Source organism: Pezoporus wallicus, unplaced genomic scaffold, assembly GCF_028554395.1.
Source record: "Pezoporus wallicus isolate ANWC-B61680 ecotype Strahan unplaced genomic scaffold, APGP_CSIRO_Pwel_v1 contig_8824, whole genome shotgun sequence".
Classification (NCBI taxonomy): Eukaryota; Metazoa; Chordata; class Aves; order Psittaciformes; family Psittacidae; genus Pezoporus; species Pezoporus wallicus.
The window spans coordinates 123,925-145,813 of record NW_026642442.1 but is presented as its reverse complement, the minus strand read 5'-3'; the positions used below and the strand labels follow the sequence as shown (position 1 = coordinate 145,813).

General features: G+C 61.4%; 2 protein-coding genes across 3 annotated transcripts in view; both read right to left on the bottom strand.

Annotated features, from left to right (window-relative positions):
* Window positions 1–12,203, bottom strand: SYT12 (synaptotagmin 12). The gene is made up of 8 exons (XM_057430584.1): window positions 12,070–12,203; window positions 9,086–9,150; window positions 7,745–7,938; window positions 6,682–7,074; window positions 3,576–3,791; window positions 2,242–2,362; window positions 1,579–1,712; window positions 1–201 (listed from the first exon to the last, which is right to left on the bottom strand). The coding sequence occupies exons 1-8, from the start codon at window positions 12,162–12,164 to the stop codon at window positions 28–30; spliced, it is 1,392 nt and encodes a 463-aa protein (XP_057286567.1). The 5' UTR covers window positions 12,165–12,203; the 3' UTR covers window positions 1–27.
* A 4,992-nt stretch (window positions 12,204–17,195) lies between these two features.
* The window catches only part of PTDSS2 (phosphatidylserine synthase 2), a 37,832-nt gene continuing 33,138 nt past the window's right edge, over window positions 17,196–21,889 (bottom strand). For both annotated transcript variants that reach the window (XM_057430593.1, XM_057430594.1), the window contains exons 11-12: window positions 18,348–18,533; window positions 17,196–17,492 (exon numbers count right to left, since the gene is read on the bottom strand). In XM_057430593.1, coding sequence (XP_057286576.1) covers window positions 17,348–17,492; window positions 18,348–18,533 — 331 coding nt within the window. In that variant the 3' untranslated portion in view covers window positions 17,196–17,347. The remainder of the gene's footprint in view (window positions 17,493–18,347; window positions 18,534–21,889) is intronic.

Sequence of the window (21,889 nt, the reverse complement as noted above, 5' to 3'; positions counted from 1 at the left end):
GGGCTCGGGTCCCCCCCGCACCGAGCCTTAGTTTCTGCGGAGCGGGTGCCACATGGACACGGGCCTGCGGAGCGTGGCCAGCATCTGGTTCCAGTGCGTGGTGCCCATGCCGCTGGCCGCGGGGCCGATGAGGACGTGGCCCGTGTTGTCGGCGCGGCCGTCGTCCCCGCACTCGGCCACCGTCACCCGCAGGGACAGCTCCTGGGGGGGGACACGCGACAGCCCCAGTGCTTCACCCCCGTTACGTGAGCCCAGACCCACACCCGGACGGACCCCCAGGGCTAACACGCAGGCACGCAGCCCCTGCACCCCCACCCCATAAACACCCCCCAGATTGCTACACCCCAACACACACCCATCCCCTGCACCCCCACCCCATAAACACCCCCCAGAGAGCTACACCCCAACACACACCCATCCCCTGCACCCCCACCCCATAAACACCCCCAGATTGCTACACCCCAACACACACCCATCCCCTGCACCCCCACCCCATAAACACCCCCCCCAGATAGCTACACCCCAACACACACCCATCCCCTGCACCCCCACCCCATAAACACCCCCCAGAGAGCTACACCCCAACATACTGCGAGCCTCGGCACCACAACCCCTTAAACACGCCCTGATAGCTACACCCCAACACACACCCATCCCCTGCACCCCCACCCCATAAACACCCCCCAGAGAGCTACACCCCAACACACACCCACCCCTGCACCCCCACCCCATAAACACCCCCCAGAGAGCTACACCCCAACACACACCCATCCCCTGCACCCCCACCCCATAAACACCCCCCCGATAGCTACACCCCAACATACACCCACCCCCGGCACCCCCACCCCATAAACACCCCCCAGATTGCTACACCCCAACACACACCCATCCCCTGCACCCCCACCCCATAAACACCCCCAGATAGCTACATCCCAACATACACCCATCCCCTGCACCTCCACCCCATAAACACCCCCCAGATAGCTACACCCCAACATACACCCATCCCCTGCACCCCCACCCCATAAACACCCCCAGATAGCTACACCCCAACATACACCCATCCCCTGCACCTCCACCCCATAAACACCCCCTGATAGCTACATCCCAACATACACCCATCCCCTGCACCCCCACCCCATAAACACCCCCAGATAGCTACATCCCAACATACACCCATCCCCTGCACCTCCACCCCATAAACACCCCCCGATAGCTACACCCCAACATACACCCACTCCCTGCACCCCCACCCCACTTGGACACTACACACTCTTCTCCCCACACACATCCCCCTATACCCCCCCATTCTGACACATCCCCCCATAACCCCTATGTGCCCCCATCCACCTACACAACCTCATCCTATTCATCTCCATCTCGCTATACCCCAAACCCCATCCACCCCATCCAGCACCCCACACATCCACACCCCCATGCACACACATCCCCCCTTTAGCCCCATGCGTACATCCCCCAACCCACACATGCACGTACACGTGTCCCCCCCCGAGTCCCTCCGTGGCGCAGGGATGTGGGGAGCAATGGGCTGCGCCCCCCTCGGCAGGGGGGACGGACCTGCAGCACGATGGCCGGCACGGAGAAGATCATGGCCTCGTTGAACACGGGGTTGGGGTCGTCCCTCTTCACCGCCGTCTTCTTCTTGCTGATCTTCCTCCCGTCCTGCAGCAGGTACACCTTGACAAAGGGGTCTGCGGGGGGAAGACGAGAGCCGGGCTCACTGGGCTCCATCGGGGACCCTCCTGGGGGCTGTCCGCAACGGGAGCCCCAGCAAGAAACCCCAGTGTGGAGCAGTGGGGTAATGATGGGCATCAGGACATTGAAGCCCTGCAGACCTTGGGGCAGCCTGGCCCTCGTGGTGGGAACATCCAGAGCTCCGCTAGGGAACGGCTGGACCAGAGCTGTTTGCTCCTCCCTGACCACTGCGGGGCTCTTCCCCTCTCCCACACACAGATATGGGGAGATGGGGGTCCTCCATTTCACCCCGTTCTGGGAGGGGCTGAGGCACTGGCACAGGCTGCCCAGATCGGGGGCTGATGCCCCATCCCCGCGAGCCTTCAAGGGCGCATGGGAGGGGTCCGCCCCAGCTGAAGATGTCGGGGCCAGACCCGATGAGCTTCGAAGGTCCCTTCAACCCAAACCACTCCGTGGTCCTGTGGACCCGGAGGAGAGGCCCCCTCCAGCCCGCCCGGGAGCCAGGGACCCGGCACCGCCGCTCACCGGCGGTCCCTTTGCCCTCGGTCCACACGAGGTTCTTGGCTTTCACCACCACCACGGTGAGGCGCTCGGCGGTGGGCAGGTAGCTCAGGGACAGCAGGATTTCCCCCACCGTGTCCACGGCCTGCAGACACAGCATCCCATGAGCATCCACACCAGGGACACAGCATCCACACCAGGGACACAGCATCCCATGAGCACTGACACCAGGGACACAGCATCCCATGAGCATCCACACCAGGGACACAGCATCCCATGAGCACTGACACCAGGGACACAGCATCCCATAAGCACTGACACCAGGGACACAGCATCCACACCAGGGACACAGCATCCCATGAGCATCCACACCAGGAACACAGCATCCACACCAGGGACACAGCATCCCATGAGCATCCACACCAGGAACACAGCATCCACACCAGGGACACAGCATCCCATGAGCACTGACACCACGGACACAGCATCCCATGAGCATCCACACCAGGGACACAGCATCCACACCAGGGACACAGCATCCCATGAGCATCCACACCAGGGACACAGCATCCCATGAGCACTGACACCAGGGACACAGAATCCCATCAGCATCAACACCACTGACACAACATCCCATCACCACTGACCCCATGGACACAACATCCCATCCCTGACCCCATGGACACAACATCCTATCCCTGACCCCATGGACACAACCTCCCATCCCTGACCCCATGGACACAACCTCCCATCCCTGACCCCGTGGACACAACCTCCCACCACTGACCCCATGGACACAACCTCCCATCCCTGACCCCGTGGACACAACCTCCCACCACTGACCCCATGGACACAACCTCCCACCACTGACCCCATGGACACAACCTCCCAGCACTGACCCCATGGACACAACCTCCCATCCCTGACCCCATGGGCACAACCTCCCATCCCTGACCCCGTGGACACAACCTCCCATCCCTGACCCCATGGACACAACCTCCCATCCCTGACCCCATGGACACAACCTCCCACCACTGACCCCATGGACACAACCTCCCATCCCTGACCCCATGGACACAACCTCCCATCCCTGACCCCATGGACACAACCTCCCATCCCTGACCCCATGGACACAACCTCCCACCACTGACCCCATGGACACAACCTCCCACCACTGACCCCATGGACACAACCTCCCATCCCTGACCCCATGGACACAACCTCCCACCACTGACCCCATGGACACAACCTCCCACCACTGACCCCATGGACACAACCTCCCATCCCTGACCCCATGGACACAACCTCCCAGCACTGACCCCGGCCAGCAGGGAGCCGAAGCCCCATGCCCTGCTCACCCTGTTCATGTCCTGCAGGTAGAGCCAGGCGCTGAAGGGCCGCGTGGCCAGGTCCAGGTCGCAGAGCTTGAGCTCGGCCACGCCGGTGCTCACGTTCCGCTCGTCGTCGTCGATGCCGAAGGCGGAGAAGCGCAGGCTCTGCTCCTCCAGCGCCGCGGGCTCCAGCGGCACCGAGAAGCGCTCCTCGAAGGCCACGGCGCCGGCGCCGCGCTGGAGCTGTGCGGGGACGGGGGGGCTCCCCTCAGACACCGCCGGGGCGGGCGCTGTGCCCGGGGTCCACCCGCTGCTCCCATGGGAGCAGCAAGGGGGGTGCATGGCTCCGGGGGGGTAGAGCCATGGAATCAGAGCAGTCAGGGCTGGGAAGGACCCCAAGATCATCCAGTTCCAACCCCTGCCATGGGCAGGGACACCTCACACTAAGCCATGGCACCCAAGGCTCTGTCCAACCTGGCCTTGAACACTGCCAGGGATGGAGCATTCACAACCTCCCTGGGCAACCCATTCCAGTGCCTCAGCACCCTCACAGGAAAGAATTTCCTCCTTAGATCCAATCTAAACTTCCCCTGTTTCAGTTTGAACCCGTTACCCCTTGTCCTGTCACTGCAGTCCCTAATGAAGAGTCCCTCCCCAGCACCCCTGCAGCGCATCCCCTGCCCAGGGGACCTGGTCCCAGCCTCCATGGGATGAGCGGTATTTTCCACCTGACCCCAGCAGCTCCCCGTGGCCACATCCTGCAGGGTGCTGCTCGCTGCCTGGCCCCAAGCTCTGCCGGGGGGCCTGCCCCAAGATCTTGTCTTTAGGGACTGGCTTTCACCCGCTCCAGCTCTGGTTCGTTCAGCAGCGAGGCACCAGCCACAGCCAGGGCTTGTCCTAAAAGGAGGTGTCATGGAGCAGGGAGCCAGCTCCCACCACACACCCAGGGCCGGGGGCTGCGCTGGGGAAGGGCTCAGCCCTGAAGCCATGGGGCTCCTGCAGCCGTCACCTCCTGCAGAGCCAGGCTGGGAGAGCTGGGCTGGGGCAGCCTGGACAAGAGAAGGCTCCTGAAGGGGAGACCTGAGAGCAGCTCCAGTGCCTGAAGGGGCTGCAGGGAACCTGGAGAGGGGCTTGGGACAAGGGATGGAGGGACAGGCCAAGGGGAATGGCTTGAACCTGCCCGAGGGGAGACTGAGATGAGCTCTTAGGCAGAAGTTGGATGAGATCTTGAGCAGGGATTTGGAACTGGATGAGTTTAAGGTCCCTTCAGCACAAACCAGGCTGGGGTTCCATGAAGAGCTGGTTCATGTCACCCTAAGGACTGCCTCGGATCTGTGTGTCTCCTAGACCCGCTCCATCCCGGGATGAAGGACGTGAAGCAGTTTCTGAGGTACCTTCATCCCCAGCCCCTAGCACAGGAGCCCCTGCGCTCCCATCGGGTACCCCCAACCTCCATCACCCCAGTGGATCAAGGCTCCTCTATGGGAGGAACAGCTTCGTGCTCCCTGCTTCACAGCACTGAGGGGTGCTTGCAGCAGCCGCTGTGTTGTGGGCTCTGCTGAGAGGTACCACAGGAACATCAGCTGCTATTAAAGCCCCTCAAAGGACCGCAAGTACTCAAAGCACTAAGGGAAAGCATCAGATGTGTGTTGATGGGTGGCCCCGGGGCAGCAGAGGAGGGTAAATGGTGCTGGTGAGTTATAAATAATGATGCTAAATAATGAATATCTGGGAGCATAAATAAAGAGCCTGATCCTTGGGTGGGGAAACGCTGTTAAAGGGCGCTGTGAGCACTGCGAAGGCAGCGGGGCCGTGCTGAGCTCAAAGGGAAATGCTGCTCCGGCTTCGGGGCATCTCAAAAGGGAGGTTTCACCCCAAACTGCCCCAGTCCGGCCCCGCTGGTGCAGCCTCAGGGATCTTCAGCTGCCACATCCCATGTGGGGAGGGGAAGTGCCATGGAATGACGAGGAGGCTGTGCCAGGGTGCCAGAGCACACGGCATGTGTGCATAGAATCATAGAACCATAGAACAGTTAGGGTTGGAAAGGACCTTAAGATCATCCAGTTCCAACCCCCTGCCATGGGCAGGGACACCTTACGCTAAATCATATCACCCAAGACCTCGTCCAACCTGGCCTTGAACACCGCCAGGGATGGAGCATTCACAACCTCCCTGGGCAACCCATTCCAGTGCCTCAGCACCCTCACAGGAAAGAATTTCCTCCTTAGATCCAATCTAAACTTCCCCTGTTTCAGTTTGAACCCGTTACCCCTTGTCCTGTCACTGCAGTCCCTAATGAAGAGTCCCTCCCCAGCATCCCTATAGGCCCCCTTCAGACACTGGAAGCTGCTCTGAGGTCTCCCCGCAGCCTTCTCTTCTCCAGGCTGAACAGCCCCAGCTTCCTCAGCCTGTCTTCATACAGGAGCTGCTCCAGCCCCTGGAGCATGGACATGGCACAGCCCCATGTGTCCAAAGCGCTTCCGCCCTCCGTACCCCTCCCAAACTGCTCCCTCCACCTCCCGCAGCATCCCCAGACCTGGAGCAGGGAAAGCCAAGGGGGAAACTCGCCATAAGCCACAACGGGACGGCGAAGTCATCACCCGGCCCTGGCAAGGGGAACCTCTGCCTCTGACAGGTCTGTGGTGCACAAACACATCCGGGATCCCCCTAAACCACACGTGGAATGTGGAACACCCCTGAGCGGGGCTCCGAAACCACCGCACCGCCAGCCCAGGGGCTTGGGACAGGCCAAGGGGAATGGCTTGAACCTGCCCGAGGGGAGACTGAGCTGAGCTCTTAGGCAGAAGCTCTTCCCTGTGAGGGTGCTGAGGCGCTGGCACAGGGTGCCCAGAGAAGCTGTGGCTGCCCCATCCCTGGCAGTGCTCAAGGGCAGGTTGGACACAGGGGCTTGGAGCAAGCTGCTCCAGTGGAAGGGGTTGGGGTTGGAGCTGGAGGAGCTTTAAGGCCCCTTCAACCCAAGCTGTTCTATGACTCCCCAGGGTCCATCACTGCCCGGGGGAGCTCAGCCAAGGGATGCTGAGCTCAGGCAACATGTGCAATGGGGGTTCCCTGCAATGGGGGTTCCCTGCAATGGGGGTTCCCTGCAATGGGGGTTCCGTGCAGCAGGGCTCACCCGGGAGATGCCGACGATCTGCTCTGCCGGGAGGAGGCTGACGCGCATGAAGCAGGACTCGAAGCGAGCGTCCTCCTTCTCGAGCAGGTCCTTGCCCTGCAGCAGCGTCACGCGCAGCGCGGCCGCCTTGGCGTCGTACTCCATGGACACCTCCACCTGCCCCACGGTGAAGTCCTGCCCGAAGTTGTTCCCGATGGACGAGATGGAGCTCAGCGAGTCAGCCGAGATGGATTTCCTCAGCGGGCCGTAGGCGGTCAGGCCCAGGTCCCTGCTCATCAGCTCCAGGCTCCCCAGCTCGTTGATGCTCTCCAAGGTGTCATCTGCCCTCAGGCTGCTCTTGCGGGTGGGTGATGTCTTCTCCAGCCCTTTCTGTGCCCCCGGAGCCACCCCTCGCTGCAACAGGAACAGGGAATTAGAGGGGAACCCCCCTTTGCTGTGCTTTGGGGAGACCCCCCTGCATCCTGCACCCTGCATCCTGCATCCTGCATCCTGCACCCTGCATCCAGCTCTGGGGCAGCAACACCAGAGGGACCTGGAGCTGCTGGAACGAGGCCAGAGGAGGCCATGGAGCTGCTGTGAGGGCTGGAGCAGCTCTGCTCTGGAGCCAGGCTGAGAGAGCTGGGCTGGGGCAGCCTGGACAAGAGAAGGCTCCTGAAGGGGAGACCTGAGAGCAGCTCCAGTGCCTGAAGGGGCTGCAGGAAAGCTGGAGAGGGGCTTGGGACAAGGGCCTGGAGGGACAACAATGGTTGGAACTGGGTGAGCTTTAAGGGCCCTTCCAACCCAACCTGCTCTGGGATCCCATGAAAACCAGGAAACTCAGCCCCATCCCTCCCCACAACGCCAGGGGACCGTGGGGATCCGCTGCCACCTCTCTGATGCCTGCCTGGCCCCAGGCTGCTGCTGCAGCAGGTCCTGCAGCTCCCCAGCCCCGTGTCCCAGCTCCACGCTGCCCCCCCCGCCTCGCACTCCCCAGCAGCACCGAGGATGCTGGGGACGGTTCTGGCCCTGCAGCAGCTCCGTGGGCACAGGGAGAGGAGCCCAGCGAGGGTTTCCCCCCCTTTACCTTGTGCTTGGTGTCCGGGTGCGCAGCCCCGTACTTCTGCTCCAGGTACCGGTAGTCGTAGTTGGGGAAGGGGGAAGGTGCCGGGTAGGTCCCGGAGCGCCAGAGCTTCCAGAGGTTGAGCGCAGCCACCCCCAGCAGCACCACGGCGCCGGCGGCGTAGATCCCGATCTCCCATCGCGGGGGGCTCGCGGTCACTGCGGGCGGACGGGAGGCACCGTGAGCCGGGGGAGGCTCCATCACCGGCGCCCGGAGCTCAGCCCTGAGCCGGGAGCGCGGGATCGGCCAAAGAGCGGGGCACAAACCGCATCGCCCCGCTTCGGAGGGGGGCAGACGGCGCCAGGGAGCAGCGCTGGGAGCCAAAACCAGCCCCGTGCTGGCTCTGCTCCCAGGGGAAGGGGAGCACACGCGTATTTCACCGGGAAAGGAGGGAACCGGCGGGTGGCTGCACCAACCCAGCGGGCCGGGGTCCCTTCCCGTGCAGGTGCGCACAGCGCACATCTGCATCGCCCGCGCTGCTGGGTCCCGCGGGATGGGGCTTCCAGGGAAACCCCAACCGAGGCGAGCCCCGAGCGCCGCCGGGAGCAGGGAACCCCCGGCCGGTACCGGGGGCCGGCGGCCGCAGCGCTGCTCGGCTGCGCTCCTGCTGCATTGCGCCAGCTCCCGCAGCCCGGCGGCAGCGCTCACCGAGCCCAGCGCGGAGGAAGGGGGGGAAGAGAGCAGAGCGGGCCCCTCCCGCCGGGGCTGCCAGCGCTGCCGCCCGCCGAGCCGGGGAGCGCCCGAGCCGCGGAACTTCCCGGAGCCGAGCGCAGGACCCGCGGCATTCCCCGGCCCGCGTCCAAACCCGGAGCCGAGCCCTTCCAGAGCGTCGCGAGCAGCCCGGGGGGACCTCAAGGGTTAAAGCCTCAGTACAGGAGCTGGCTCCAGCTCCTCCGCCCCAACCCCTTGCGATCCGCAGGCGGCTGGGATTTACCCCCGCGTCCCGGCTAAGGACGCTGGGGAAGGAGGCAGCGATGCAGCTTCCCAGGGCACTCCCGCGCACGGAGCGCCCGGCTCCGAGGAGCTGCCGCGCTCCTGCTATGGGAAGGGGCAAAAACTGGGGCTAAAGAACCCTTTACGGCTCCTGCTTCTGGGTAACAAATCCCAGCTCAGCTGGGGTCCCGCTTCCCGCTTGTCCCTGCTCACGGCTGGAAAGATGCGGGGGGTGTTAAGGGTTTTACCCTTGTATTCTGAAACCGAACCCCACTGCGTGCGCAGCGAAGGGCTCCTCCTGCGGGGAGCAGCAGGATGGGAGCCCCTCGGGAGCAGCTCCGTGCCCCCCCCGGGGCTGGCTCTGGTACTCACCGCTCAGGCGGTGGCTGCTGACGTGCCCGTGGTCCATGGCAAAGGCCCCCTCTGGCCGGGACAGCCTGAAACAGACGGGAAAACCGGTCAGGAAAAGGGGAAAGGGAGAAAGCTGCGGTCCTCGGGGGCTGAGCTCCAGAGCTGCTGCCCCCCCATCGCCCCTTGCTCGGCCGCTCTTCCAGGCACGGAGCAAACGAGCGCTGAAGCATGTCGGTCACTAACGGGGGAGACGAGGAAGGGCCGGAAACCCCAACAGGATCTGCCCTGGGAGTATTTAATGGACAACGTTTCCCATCGCTCCCTGTGAGATGTTTCTCCCCCAGGAGCGCTTTAAAGCCCTTTCCTGCTCCCCATGCAGGGGATGCCGCTCGCCAGGAATCAATCCCTGCAGCGGGAAGCTCCATTGCCTTCCTCCCTGAAGGGGTTTTCCCTGGTGAGCCCGACGGGAGCTCCATCCTAAACAAGGGGAAGCCGCTCCTTCCAGAGAGCCCGGTGCCGAAGGGGATTTATCCAGGCCCTATCCACTGTGCAAAGGGGGTTTGGGGTCCCCACAAACACCCAACAACTAAATCCAACAGGATCCCAGCCAGCATCCTCTGGCTTCCCAGCATCTGTGCCAGGAGGCCATGGACCACGGTCTGCTGATGCGATGATTCCACAGACCGTGGTGCTGGACCCCCAAGCCCATGGACCTCACTTGAACCCCCCCCCATCCCCATCATCCCCCCAAGCCCCCTCCAGAGCTCTCACAGCCAGAAGCCCACCCATCGCTCAGGGTTGGCCTCCCATGGACACTCACTGATACCTGGGTCCCATCTCCCAGCTCAGCTCGGGTCCTCAGGCACTGTGGGGGTGATCAACACCCCCCAGCCCATCCCGGGTTGGATTTTAACCGGGAAAGGTGGAAGCTGCAGCGTGTTACAGTGTAAAACATCAGCCCCACGGCCCTGATGCGGCTGGGGGACCCCCTCTGGGAGGGGGGGGATAACAGCAGGAGAAGGGGGTCTCCTAAAGGGAGTCACATCACTCCCCCAAACACCAGCAGGGCTGGAGATGCCCATTTCATCCCCAGCCTCCTTCCTCAGCCGTAACCCCGTGCACAATGGACAAACACCCAGCAAGCTCTTGGCTGAGAACGTGCTGAACTCGTGTCATGCATGGCCTGAGCTCATTCAGCACTGGAGACCCACACCGCCACCCCAACAGTGCAACACTACAGAGATGCACCCCCCAACCCCGTGCCTATGCAGGAGGCTCCAATCCTGTCCCTGCTTCCCGGTGAAATGAAAATACAGAAGTTTTCCAGGACCAGCTTTCCCTGCAGAAGGACAAACGCTCCCGTGGAAAAAAAAAAAACATATTTCCTTCCAATTCCTTTTGGAATTCCGACGGATTTCCGAAACGGGAAAGAATTCCCAGTTTTCCGTTGCTTTCAAAGCTTTTCCCTCCAAAAACATCCCTTCCTCAGGAGCCCCCCAGCACATTCCCCAGGCACCACCCGCAGGCTCCAGCTCAGGCGCTGAACCCGCTGCTCTCGGCACCGGCCTTTCCGCTCCCCGAGGGACGGGATTTACTGCGGCTTGTGCCAACTGAGCGATTCCCTGCGAGCACTGCACCGGGATGCTCCATCCCCAGCGAGCGCTGCACCGGGATGCTCCATTCCTGCGAGCGCTGCACCGGGATGCTCCGTCCCCTGCGGGCGCTGCACCGGGATGTTCCATCCCCAGCGAGCGCTGCACCGGGATGCTCCGTCCCCAGCGAGCGCTGCACCGGGATGTTCCATCCCCAGCGAGCGCTGCACCGGGATGCTCCATCCCCTGTGAACGCTGCACCGGGATGCTCCATCCCCTGTGAACGCTGCACCGGGATGCTCCATCCCCTGTGAACGCTGCACCGGGATGCTCCATCCCCGCGAGTGCTGCACCGGGATGCTCCATCCCCTGTGAACGCTGCACCGGGATGCTCCATCCCTGCGAGCGCTGCACCGGGATGCTCCATCCCCAGCGAGCGCTGCACCGGGATGCTCCATCCCCTGTGAACGCTGCACCGGGATGCTCCATCCCTGCGAGCGCTGCACCGGGATGCTCCATCCCCAGCGAGCGCTGCACCGGGATGCTCCATCCCCAGCGAGCGCTGCACCGGGATGCTCCATCCCCGCGAGTGCTGCACCGGGATGCTCCATCCCAGCCCCGCCGTTCAGATCCCTGCCTGCTAACCCGAACCCGTGGGGTTCGAGGCTCGGCAGAGCCTTCACCCACCGCATCCCCCTGTCCTGCTGAGCTGCTGCAGAGCTCGGGGCCTTGTCCTGCTTGCGGGGACGATAAACGAGCTCCATATGGGGGCAGAAACGGCAACAGAACCGGGTGCTCCCCTCTGGGAGTGGGGGGGGACGGACCCCTGCAGACGTCGGGGTGGTGGTGGGGGTCACTGTGGTATCGGGACCGTCCGAAGCCCAAACAGCTCATCCAGAACCCCGGCTGCTGGCCCAGCACGGGTACAGCCCCACGCAGACAGCTCCGGAGCCTGCCGCAACCCTGGAATGTCACCTCCCAAGTCCCAGAGCTCAGCGCTGATCCCCGCGTTCATCCTCTTCCTCCTCCCCCAGGCCCCCATGCCCGGGTTTGCTGGAGGCTGAGACCGGGCTAAACTCAGCTCAGGGCTGAGCTCGGAGCTCCAGCAGCATCCTCATGGGCTCCAGCAGCAGCATCCTCCCCTCCAGCCCCGCTGCTCGCGGGCACCGTCCCGGCTCCGAGCGCGGCTTTTCCACCCTCGCATCCCCACCCTGCCCGGCCTCCATCCGAGCAGCGGGACCAGGGAGCTGCGGTTGTCACCGGGAAAACGGACCCGCAGCCACAACTTGACCAAAGACGGAGATTTGGGCTCGGCCCCAAACTCGCTCCCCGCTGCCCTGGACCCGCTCCCGGTGCCCCGATCCCGCCCCATTCCCACCCCGGCCCCCGGATCCCGCCGCCGCTGAGCGTTACCTGGGAAAGCGGGGTCGCCGCGGGCTGGAAAACGATCCTCGGGGCTCGGAGGAGAGCGGGGACCGGGACCGGGACCCCCCCAGCAGCTCCAGCATCCGCGGCCGAGGCACCGGGCCGGGTCCCGGCTCCTGGGGGGGGGTGTGGGGTGCGTGTCCGCGGCTCCTGCACCCGGAGCCCCCCCGCTCCGCTAGGGCCGGGTTGCGATGCGATAGGATGGGACGCGACGGGCGATGCGGGATGCGCTGGGGTGCGCTGGGATGCGCTGGGATGCGCTGGGGTGCGCTGGGGTGCGCTGGGGTGCGCTGGGGTGCGCTGGGGTGCGCTGGGGTGAGCTGGGGTGCGCTGGGATGCGCTGGGATGCGCTGGGATGCGCTGGGGTGCGCTGGGATGCGCTGGGGTGCGCTGGGATGCGCTGGGATGCGCTGGGATGAGCTGGGATGAGCTGGGATGCGCTGGGGTGCGCTGGGATGCGCTGGGATGCGCTGGGGTGCGCTGGGATGCCCGGCTCGGCTCTGCCCCCCCCCCGCGCCGGGGGCGGGGCGCAGCTCCCGCTCACCACTGTAATGAGCAGGGCGGTCTCAGCGTCATCCCCCCCCCCCCCCGGGACCGGCTTTGGGGGGGCTGCAGGGGGGTTCAGGGGGCACCACGGTGCCGCATCCCCCGGGGCTGGCCCCAGCCACCCGCGGCCCCGCTCATCGCTCCTCTGAGGGGAAAAGGGGGCATTTTTCGGGGGGCGGGTGCTGGGCAGGGTGAAGCCGGGACAGCTTCTGCCCTGACACCCCCCGGCCTTCCCTTGGGTTTGGGGCTCCCCAGGCCCTGCCCTGGCTTCAGCATCCTGCGGCCCCAGACCCGGCTCCTGCTGCACGGGGAGCCCCGGCTCCATCACCACCCGCAGCCCCCCTGCACCTTCAGCTCCTCCTTCACCCCGTGCACCCCAATCACTGCTTCCTTCCACCGGGACCCGTGGCCCTGCCTTTGCCCCCCAGGCGGGGTCGGGATCATTCCCCAGGTCCGAGCCCCGCTCCCTCACCTCTCCCCGCTGCGCTTCCCCGGGAAGGGAAGGGATGGGAGCTGCAGCCGCCTCCAGGCTCCATCCCCGCTGCGTGCAGGGGCACTCGGGGGGTCCCGAGGCAAGCTCTGGTCGCGATGACAACCCCTGAGCTCCCCCCGGGAGCAGCGGGCACGGAGCCTCCTCCAAGGCACCGGGAGCCGTTGACAGAGGCCTGGGCCTGCGGAGCCCTTTGGCACATGGGGAGCAGGGAGCAGCAGCAGTGGGAGAAGGCCCCGCTCACACAGAAACCAGCCCGGGCTTTGACTGCAGCAGGAAAGGTGCCCGGCTGGGAGAGGAGGCTCCCCCAGGGCCCTGGGCTCCAACCCAGCCCTTCCTGCGGGTGTGCAAAGGGGAAAAGCACAGGCCCTGGCTTCCTGCCCCTTCCCAAGCCCCATCCACAACGGGGATCAGACGCTGTGTCCCTGGGGGGCACCTCCAGCCTCGCTGTGGGGTCACCTCTGGGCTCCCATCGCTTCAGCCTCATGGTCACATCCAAGCGCCTGCCCCCTGCAGGCAGGTACCGCTTGAGTGGGCTCTGGGGCAATTAAAGCTAATTACTAATACACAATTAAAGCTAATTACTAACATACAATTACAGCTAATTACTAACCTCAGACGCTCCAAAGCAGCTGCTTCGCCTTAGCTCTGCATCCGGGAAGACGCATCTGCAGTCACAGAAGCCACGTGCATGGCAAGGGGAGGGGGGCACCACTGCAGCAAGCAGGGACAGGAACAGGGGTGCAGGCAGATGCCCCCCCGCAGTGAGTGACAACCTTGGGCCAGCACCTAAAATCCCCCCTTACATCCAATGGTCCACACAAGTGGCCTTGAGGGACAGCAAACCCAGGAACCTCGAAGCATGCCTGGGAGCTTGCTCCAAGCAGAAACCACCTGCAAGAGCTCATTACCTGGAGCATCCATGGGGCCGATGGCAACGGGGCAGCCTTTCCGCTGGAACGCGGAGCCTCAGGCCCAGCTCCAGGCAGGATGAGAGCAGCAGAGCCGTTGTACCAAAGAACACGGCAGCAACCAACCATGGCTTTATTAGAGGGGCCCAGGCACCCACACCAACCGCAGAAGCTGTTGAGATGCAAACAAAGGAGCCGGAGGTTCACGGACCAGCTCAAAGCTCCAGAACCATCACCAGGAGCCGCACGCAGCGAGCACCCACGGCACAGCACCCACGGCACAGCACCCACGGCACAGCACCCACGGCACAGCACCCGTCCCTGAGCACAGGCACACCACAACCACAGGTGCTCCTCACCGTGTGCCTGGGGTGCGGCCCAGGGGGCCGTTGGCAGGAGGAGGAATGGGGATGGATCCTCCCAGCTCTGCCTGTTACCACCACGCAGGGATGGGGACAGGGCACAGCAGGGCAGATGCAGGGACCTGACACTGCTCAGCCGGGGCTGCACAGCAAAACACGGCAGGAGGAGCCACCACAGCCAGCCATGGGCAGGGAGACTGGAACACAGGGATGGAAGCGCATCACATCTCTGCTCAGCGCAGCACTGCCCCACTCAGCGCAGCACTGCCCCGCTCAGCGCAGCCCATCCCTGCTCAGCGCAGCACTGCCCCGCTCAGCACATCCCATCCCCGCTCAGCGCATCCCATCCCCGCTCAGCGCAGCACTGCCCCGCTCAGCGCAGCACTGCCCCGCTCAGCGCAGCACTGCCCCGCTCAGCACATCCCATCCCCGCTCAGCGCATCCCATCCCTGCTCAGCGCAGCACTGCCCCGCTCAGCGCATCCCATCCCCGCTCAGCACATCCCATCCCCGCTCAGCGCATCCCATCCCTGCTCAGCGCAGCACTGCCCCGCTCAGCGCATCCCATCCCCGCTCAGCACATCCCATCCCCGCTCAGCACATCCCATCCCCGCTCAGCGCATCCCATCCCCGCTCAGCACATCCCATCCCCGCTCAGCGCATCCCATCCCCGCTCAGCGCAGCACTGCCCCGCTCAGCGCAGCACTGCCCCGCTCAGCGCATCCCATCCCCGCTCAGCACATCCCATCCCTGCTCAGCGCATCCCATCCCTGCTCAGCGCAGCACTGCCCCGCTCAGCGCATCCCATCCCTGCTCAGCGCATCCCATCCCCGCTCAGCGCATCCCATCCCCGCTCAGCACATCCCATCCCCGCTCAGCACATCCCATCCCCGCTCAGCGCATCCCATCCCCGCTCAGCGCATCCCATCCCTGCTCAGCGCAGCACTGCCCCGCTCAGCGCAGCACTGCCCCGCTCAGCGCAGCCCATCCCTGCCCAGCGCAGCACTGCCCCGCTCGGCACATCCCATCCCCGCTCAGCGCATCCCATCCCCGCTCAGCACATCCCATCCCCGCTCAGCGCATCCCATCCCCGCTCAGCACATCCCATCCCCGCTCAGCGCAGCACTGCCCCGCTCAGCGCAGCCCATCCCTGCCCAGCGCAGCACTGCCCCGCTCGGCACATCCCATCCCCGCTCAGCGCATCCCATCCCCGCTCAGCACATCCCATCCCCGCTCAGCGCAGCACTGCCCCTTTCCAGCCTCGTCAGCACCACCACACGCAGTACATGGTACTCGTCACCACCCCACAGCAGCACCTACGAGCAGCCGTTGCATCACTGTCCACAAACACTGCACGTATCCAGGAAGGAGCCTGCTGCTTCCTCCCGCCTTGGTCACCCTCCTCTGCCTCAGCCCTGCCCCATCAGCTCTGCTTCACCCACGGAGCTCTTCAGCTGCAACCAAACCTCCATCACCTGAGCCTGCCCCAGTGCCGAGCTGTTCCCTGTGCGTGGGGAGGGTCTGGGTCACTGTAACATGGGAGAAACCTGGATCTTGGTTGTCACTCATGAGCCCAAACCACATGGGAACCGTGGATGCAGCAGCTCTGCAGCTCTCCTGCCTCTTCAAGTGTGGGGCTGCAGTCCCAGCCCTGGTGGTGGTGCTCCTGTCATGTCCTCCTGGATGAACACCTCCCTGAAGAACATCCCTTGACAGCCATTAGATCATGGCATTGGTGATGCCGTTACGTCAGTGCCGTGGACACAAGGCAAAGGTGCTGAGCAGAGGTGACAGAATTGATGCTAAGGCAGCACTTCACATCCTGGAAAAGGACCCGAACCCCCAGAAACACAGCCCAGGTTTCCAGGGTCCTCTCCAGGTGCTGAGTCACAGCGGGAATGCTGCCTGGCCTGGCCTGCAGACCTCTGCTGCTGCACGGGGAGGACCATAATGGGCTTGGATGTGTTCCTGGGTGACACCAGGGAGGGCTCACTCAGCCAGACCCAGGGCTGCTCAGTCTGGAGCTGGCTCAGGGGGAAAGGGGCTGCTCTGGAGGGTGCAGAGCCCCAGGTGCCCCGTCCAGCACGCACCAGGCAGGAAACCCTCTTGAGAACAAAGGAAAAGAGCCAAGAATAAGGCAAACAGCTTAAGACTGATGGAGTAACCACTCCCAGGTTCTGCTTGTAATAAGTTACACTCCATGTGCAGGAAAGGCAGGTTGCCCTTTCTTACTTACCCCTCCCTCCCTCCCATTTAAGAGACGACCCAGACTAAAAGATAAATTAAACCAAAAGAACCACGGAGAAGCCGTCTGTCTCCCCAGAGCTGGGATACAACACAAACCTCCTGGAGGCTATTCCAGGATGCTGGAAGTCAGTTCAGAGAAAGGCAATGGCCCCTGTGCTGCAGGGCCTGTAACAGCAGCGGAGCGGGTGACACTGTGCAGGTGCTGCAGCCTGAGCCCATGTCACTGCAGGGAAGGGCTGGCCGGACACCTGACACAACCTCACTGCACGGCTCAGGGTGGTTTCAGCATTAAAACCCAGCTCATTCCCCGTGCCTGGAATCTGCATGCTCCAACCCCAGTGCTCCTAATGCCCATGGAAATCTCACAGTTTAACTGGCTACATCAGCTGCGCTCCCTTCGCACTCCGCTGTCAAACCCCTCGTCTCCAAACCCGGCTGGAAGGAAGACGTAAAACACGCCAGGATGAAGATCCCGTCTCGTCGCAGTGATGCTGGTTCTCACTTTCCTCCACACAGACTTTCCCCCTCTCTGACCAGCTGCACACGAGGAGAAAGGGTGTGTATGTATGCCCAAGTGACATCTCTTCCCCCAGAGGATCTCACACCTTGGAAAGCTAACAATGACAAGGACAAGTTAGGTAGGATAAGGTTGAAACTGTCCACCAGGCCAGCTTGAGCACTACGGGTTCCTCTCAGCCCTCTGTCCATGGCTCAGAGTTTCCTCTCCCTCAGTTTGCTCCCGTTCTGTTCCTCCAGCATTGCTGAGTGTCCATCACCATTGCTCAAGCATTTGTCCTTTTCATGTTTGTGCTCTTGCTTCTGCCTCCTGATCTCCTTATACCGCAGGGTGATGTCACTGTAAAGGAAACCAAACATGAACCAGGGATGTGAACAAACTATTTCATATACAGCAGACCCAACAGGGCTGCCCTGGGTGCAAGTGCCCTTGGGATAACGTAACCCACTTGAGTCTTTGGCCTGTAGCCTGAAGGACTTGGGCTGTTGGGTGAGGAGCAGCTCCCCATGACCCTGCTTCAGTGAGCGCTTGAGCCCAGACCCCCCCCGTGTGCTGGGCTGCACCCCCAGAGCGTGAGCAGCAGCTCAGGGAGGGGATCCTGCCCCTCTGCTGCATGAAGGGGAGACCTGAGAGCAGCTCCAGTGCCTGAAGGGGCTGCAGGGAACCTGGAGAGGGGCTTGGGACAAGGGATGGAGGGACAGGCCAAGGGGAATGGCTTGAACCTGCCCGAGGGGAGACTGAGATGAGCTCTTAGGCAGAAGCTCTTCCCTGTGAGGGTGCTGAGGCGCTGGCACAGGGTGCCCAGAGAAGCTGTGGCTGCCCCATCCCTGGCAGTGTTCAAGGGCAGGTTGGACACAGGGGCTTGGAGCAAGCTGCTCCAGTGGAAGGGGTTGGGATTGGAGCTGGAGGAGCTTTAAGCTCCCTTCAACCCAAAGCACTCTGGGATTCTATGATTCATTCAGCCTCGGGCAGCTGCTTGTCCTTTACTTGCAGAGCAGCATCCAAACCAAACACATTTAACTGGGCTCACTTGTCACGGATGCTGGGGCAGCTCGGTCAATTGGCCACACAGCAAACTGCTCATGCAATGAAGCTGCAGAACCTCTTAGTCTGCTCTAAGCACAGGCAAACCAACCCAATTTTCCCCCTGAGACCCAGGTTAGGGCTGATCGTGGCACCTCAAACTCCACTCACCGAATGAAGAACCTCCAGGCTGTCCAGGTGAGCACCAGGATAATCCCCAGGATCCAGCACTGGGTAATGTAGAAGGGAAGAGAGAGGGTGAGCGTGTAGGGATCGTACTTGACGACGATGAGGAACTCCGTGGCAGTGATGGCAGCCACCAGCCATGCCTGCTGGCCCAGCTTCTTGTGGAACTTCCTGCACGAGGAGCACACACACACACACCAGCCAGGGCTGTGAAAGTGAGGACTCAGAGAAACAGATACAAACCAGCTGGGTAATAAAGGCATTCAGCTTTGCCCAGCTCTGAAGGCCCAGCCTGGCTTACACAGGCACTGAGGCTCTCCAGGCTCATGACTTTGATGAAGTTTCCTCTCAGAGGCTCTGAACAGTTAAAACTCATCACCAGATGATGCAGGGAACTGTCCCCATTTTGAGGGTACTGGGAAAACATCCGTATCTGCCCAGCTTGCAATGAGCTGAGCTTCAGAGAACGGTGTGAAACAGGAGCTCTGCTCCTGGATTCCCTCTGCCAACATCAACCCACATCGACATAACCACACCTAACCCCTGTGTAATTGCACTCTGCCACTTGCTCTCCTCCCAAGCAGGCCCCTAGTGAGCTGTCTCTGATCAGCTCCGAAGGGGTGTTAAAGGAGGAGAGCTCAGTAACAAGCAGGCAAGATCCTGAAGACACCAGGACTGCATTTCAGTTCTAGGACAACACAACCTTGGGGCAAAACCGTGATTAATGTTTAATCCCCAGGGCTGGTTTCTAAGCCAAAGCAGACACTGATGAGAAGCTGCAGGGCCATGGACCAGCCCAGTGAAGGGCCCAGCAATCAGCAAAGCCAGAAATTCAATAGCACTAGAACCCAGCCATCTACCCAGAGGCAGGGATGGGCAAGGAACCATCTTTTGGGCCCCCTCCTGCTGCATGGGAAGTACCCGAACCCAAAATACCCATCACCTGCCTCCAGGAGACCCCATTACCCTCAAAGCCTTTTGCTGGAAACCTGGGTAAGTGGCTGGATCTCCACCAGCTGGACCCCCCCTGCCTGGCCTTGGCTGTCCACGTCCTCTCTGGAGCTGACATTCTTACAGCTGACTGCCCAGGTGATTCCCATGTGAACAATCCAACAGGGTGCTGTGTGGGCAACACTACAAGCCCTGCCTTATGCAATGGGCTGCAGTGAAACCCTGCCCACAGCAGCACCATGGGTGCATGCAGATGTGCATCCAACAGACCAAATCATTGCTGTTCTATCACCCATCTTCTGAGTCTAAACTGGGACTTTATTCCCCCTGCAGTAACAAGGCAAGGGAGAGCTGCTAGCAGTTGCATGTGTTGTTCTCCTCTTTCCTTCAAAGGCATGATTTAATTGTTCCCTGAAATCCAACAGATTCGGATCAAGGAACACGGAACGTGAGGAAAGCAACACCCTCACCCACCACCACCAGCAAGCACACACACAAGTGGCTGCTTTCAACAGCCTTTGGACTGGATCTTCTACTTAAAATCCACACAAAGCACCACTGGGTTGCACCCTCCTGGTAGCCTTAAACCTGCCACCTCAACTGCACATTGTGCCTCTGAAGATGCATAGATAAATCATGCAAAGGAGCCACCAACTCAGCTTAAAGGGGGCTGTTCTTTTACCTTCTGTTATTCCTTAGCCTGCCTTTGCTGTACCTGTCCCTGCTTTAATCACAGGGACATCTACCCCACAGAGGGCATTGCCCTCACTTAACCCCACAGCACATTCGGAAGCACATCTGCCTACCAGGCCCTGTCTCTTGCCCATCTGACCGTGTTATCCTACTCCTACCACAGCACAAGATGTGAAGCGAAATGCACCCAGGAAGAACTCAGTGTGAAGTGGCAGAACCACTGGGGCAGGATAGAGGAGATGGGAGCAAAGCGATGCAAGCTCCCTCTGTTGGGCTGGGGAGAGGCAAGGACAAGCTGACCTCTGCAGTACTTGCAGGGCATTGCAGCAGTGGGACACCCCAGCCTGGGCCTGCTGTGATGTGCAGCCTCCCGCCTGGCTGAGGAAACACCGATGTTCAGCAGCCACAAAAGCTCTTTGGGCCAGGTTTTCTTGCTGGTCTCACCGTGCAGTGGATGGAAGAGAAGCCCCCTTACAAATCCCTGCCTACACTGGGAGAGCATCCTTCCTTTAGCAGGCATCTTCCTGTTGCTCAGACACATCTGCCCCACTGCATCCCCCTGGACTGCAGTATGTGGGAAGGGATCTAAGCATGGAGAACAAAGAGAGCTTCTCTCCCCTCCCCTGAATGCAGGGGGGTCATTGCAAGCCAAGCACACAAAACACACAGTGCCTTCAGCATGAGGCCCGAGTTGTGTTTGACACCAATGTGTAAGTTCAAATCCACGATGCAGCAAATCAAGTGCAGGTGGGATGATTCCTTTTTAAAGCATAGCCTGGATGAAAGGACTTCAGAAACTGCTCCAGGTGGTTCCTCTGCTGTGACAGATTAAATGGGCAGAAAGCAGCTCTAGTAGAGAGACAGAAACAGCCCATCTCTGCTGTGAGCTCAAGCTGTTCACAGGACCAGGCCAGCTTCTGCTTCACTGATCTGCTTCCTCCTCTGCCTTTGCTTTCTTGCACTAGCTCATGGCAGCACACTGCCAGAAGAATGAGAGGTAACCCCAGCAGGAGGGCTGTGCAGACCAGTTGGGTTCCTGCCCTTCTGCTCATGACAGATTTTACAGGAAAGTCCTTTTTTTAGTTGATGAATGAGATTAAAATCCACGGCCTCGATGCAGACTCCTTGCAAGAGACCTGAAGACTGGAAACAGGAATATGTGACAAGTCAAATGCTACAGACTCCTCTGCCATCAAGATGCTTCTGGTCAGGAACACTTCACACACTCAAGGACCTGAAGGCAGCATGTCCATCACATCAGCAGTGTGCTACGTAAGGCCTGGAGAACAGCTTCAAGGCCCACCCCTCTTCTTGGGCTATGTCAGTGCTGGGTACTTTACTGTCACCATGCTCAGAGCAAAGCCCCAGAGCTGCCTGCAGATACAAAGAACCCTCAGTAAGAAAAATGAGAATCTTCCTACTTGAACTGCACCACTGTCTAGACTAAACACTGCAAGGTTGGCTGAAGAGAGCTAATATGGGTTCATCTCAGACAATCTCATCACTGCCAGACCAGGCAATGAGCCATGTTTCTGACAAGGAACATCAGTGGAATATTCCAACCTTCATCTGTTAAGAAGTTGAGCAAGTTTCTGGAAGGAAAAGGTTGGGAAGGTTTCTGATGTGCTGTTAGCTGGGAGCCCCCGGTGCAGCCTGTTCTCCCCTGCAGCTTCTCCCTACAACACCACAGGGGGAATCCAGAACAGTTCCTGGGCTCAAAATGATGTGCAAGTGAAAATACCCCCTGTGAAGCTGGTAAAACAGGGCCTGATTGTTTTGGATGACCTGAAATGCATGCAGGGATCCAAGTCCAGTTGCAAAAGCCTTCACAGAGATGATGTGAGAAGAGACCAGATGCTGGGTTCTGCCATCAGCAGGAACAG